The sequence below is a fragment of the Pongo pygmaeus genome, chromosome 5 (assembly GCF_028885625.2).
Source record: "Pongo pygmaeus isolate AG05252 chromosome 5, NHGRI_mPonPyg2-v2.0_pri, whole genome shotgun sequence".
NCBI classification, from domain to species: Eukaryota; Metazoa; Chordata; class Mammalia; order Primates; family Hominidae; genus Pongo; species Pongo pygmaeus.
In genome coordinates, this window is record NC_072378.2 from 148,544,443 (window position 1) to 148,547,407 (window position 2,965).

The following is a 2,965-nucleotide window of genomic DNA, read 5'->3' on the forward strand; positions in this document are numbered from 1 at the left end:
CAACTTGACTGAGCTACGGGGTACCCAGATATTTGGTCAGACATTATTCAGGGTGTTTCATTTGAGGATTTTTTTCCAGATGAGATTACTGTTTAAACCAGTAGACTTAGTAAAGCAGATCACCTACTCTAATGTGGGTGGGCCTCACCCAAACAATTGAAGACCTCAGTAGAATGAAAAGACAGACCCTTCCCCAAGTAAAAGAGGATTCTTCCTGCCTGACTGCCTTCTGACTCAGACTGAAACATCAGCTCTTCATGGGTCTTGCGACAGGGACTACATCATTCATTCTAGTTCTCAAGCCTTTGAACTCAGACTGGAACTGCCCCATCAACTCTCCTGGGTCTCCAGCTTGCCAGCTCACCCTACAGATCTTGAGACTTGCATGCCTCCATAATCTCATAAGTCAATTATTTATAATAAACTTCATTATATGCGTGTACATATATAAATATCTTTATATATGTGTATGTATATATACATAATGTGTATATATATGTTTATATATGTATCTATATAAATATATAGAGAGATTTATTATAAGAAATTGATGTGAGATTATGCAGGTATGAAAGTCTCAGGATACATGTATATCTGTGTGCATATATATCTCTTATTTGCTCTGTTTCTCTGGAGAACCCTGACTAGTACACTTTGCTTTTACTCTTAGAAAGTTTTTTCTCATTCTAACATCAGATAAATATTTATCTGTAGCTTCTTTTAGTTTTTAAAATTTCTGTTTCTCTTTAAAAGTCTTTGGTCCGCTTTCCGCGCTATCTGCAGAGGGGTCCATACGGCATTGTTCTGGATTCCTGTCGTAACTTAAAGGGAAACTTTCACAATGTCCGGAGCCCTTGATGTCCTGCAAATGAAGGAGGAGGATGTCCTTAAGTTCCTTGCAGCAGGAACCCACTTAGGTGGCGCCAATCTTGACTTCCAGATGGAACAGTACATCTATAAAAGGAAAAGTGATAGCATCTATATCATAAATCTGAAGAGGACCTGGGAGAAGCTTCTGCTGGCAGCTCGTGCTATTGTTGCCATTGAAAACCCTGCTGATGTCAGTGTTATATCCTCCAGGAATACTGGCCAGAGGGCTGTGCTGAAGTTTGCTGCTGCCACTGGAGCCACTCCAATTGCTGGCCGCTTCACTCCTGGAACCTTCACTAACCAGATCCAGGCAGCCTTCCGGGAGCCACGGTTTCTTGTGGTTACTGACCCCAGGGCTGACCACCAGCCTCTCACGGAGGCATCTTATGTTAACCTACCTACCATTGCGCTGTGTAACACAGATTCTCCTCTGCGCTATGTGGACATTGCCAACCCATGCAACAACAAGGGAGCTCACTCAGTGGGTTTGATGTGGTGGATGCTGGCTCAGAAAGTTCTGCGCATGCGTGGCACCATTTCCCGTGAACACCCATGGGAGGTCATGCCTGATCTGTACTTGTACAGAGATCCTGAAGAGATTGAAAAAGAAGAGCAGGCTGCTGCTGAAAAGGCAGTGACCAAGGAGGAATTTCAGGGTGAATGGACTGCTCCAGCTCCTGAGTTCACTGCTACTCAGCCTGAGGTTGCAGACTGGTCTGAAGGTGTACAGGTGCCCTCTGTGCCTATTCAGCAGTTCCCTACTGAAAACTGGAGCGCTCAGCCTGCCACGGAAAATTGGTCTGCAGCTCCCACTGCTCAGGCCACTGAAGGGGTAGGAGCAACCACTGACTGGTCTTAAGCTGTTCTTGCACAGGCTGTTAAGCAACATGGAAAAATGGTTGTTGGAAAATAAACATCAGTTTCTAAAAAAAAAAAAAGTCTTTGGTCCATATGGGATGTATCTGAGCACATGTCGTAAGTTAAAAGTCAAAGCAGTTTTAATTTTTAAACATAAGTCAGTGTCCTCACAACCTTTAATATGTTCGCTTCCTTGGCATGCACATGCTACAATTTTCTAGGATTTTATTTTTTCTCCTTTCTTTCTGCTCCTAAATGTGAACATTCCATATGTCTCTCTCATTTTCCATTTTCTTCTCAGCCCTCTTTCCTTTAATATTATGCACATTCTATGTCAGCTATCTTCAATATGTAGGGACCGAAAATGATTCAAAAGGCTGGAGGCTGTGTTTTAATCTACCTATTGGACTTTTCCACTAGGATCTTGCCCGAGTCCTGTGACTTACATGTATTAAAGTTACAGGACTCTTGAATACAGCCTTTTTGCTGCCAAACTTCAGCCTGTCCCTGTCTCCCCTGCCCCATTCTTGTTGATGGCATTTGAACTCTTGAATTCTTTTGTCCCTTGAAATCCTGCGTGTTCTTTGTGGCCAATTTAAAAGGTATCTTCTTTCTAGCACTTTCACTTTTTGCTCCTCCCAAATCAGAGCAATCTCTATTTATCTAAATTATCACAACACTTCATACTTTTCTGACAGAACTTATCTCACTTGACCTTGTATGACAGTTATTTATACATGCCAATTCCTCATTCTATATTTATATTCTGTATCTTGTTTGTAAAATTTCTAAAAAGAATGATACTTTCTAAACAAAGCTGATATTTAGAAGTAGGAAACCTGTAGAATGAGTATGGGATAAACTGATCTTACAGAATTAATAAAACTGTTAATAATGTAGATGAAGTTCATGATCGGCTTTTGACCATGGCATGGATTCTCTCCATCGCCCCCTCTCCTCTCTGACTCCGCTTTCCGTGCTCAAACTAAAGGACAGAATCTACATCATACACTTTTGTCTAATCTGCATTATCAGAATGGTACCTTAGATGCAATAGAACCTGAACACATATTTGGGGAAGGAAGGAAGGAAGGAAGGAAGGAGGGAGGGAAGGGAGGGAAGGGAGGGAGGGAGGGAGGGAAGGAAGCAATGGTCATCTACAAATAATATGTGATGTGTTGATACAGGACAATATTAATACACATTTGTAAGTGTTCTCCCACCTCTGAAGATTCCT

General features: G+C 41.8%; 1 protein-coding gene across 1 annotated transcript; it reads left to right on the forward strand.

Moving 5' to 3' along the window:
* The first annotated feature begins 765 nt into the window (after positions 1–765).
* LOC129039592 (small ribosomal subunit protein uS2-like) lies at positions 766–1,808 on the forward strand. Its single transcript, XM_054493510.2, has one exon. The coding sequence runs from the start codon at positions 842–844 to the stop codon at positions 1,727–1,729; it is 888 nt and encodes a 295-aa protein (XP_054349485.2). The 5' UTR covers positions 766–841; the 3' UTR covers positions 1,730–1,808.
* The last annotated feature ends 1,157 nt before the right edge of the window (positions 1,809–2,965 follow it).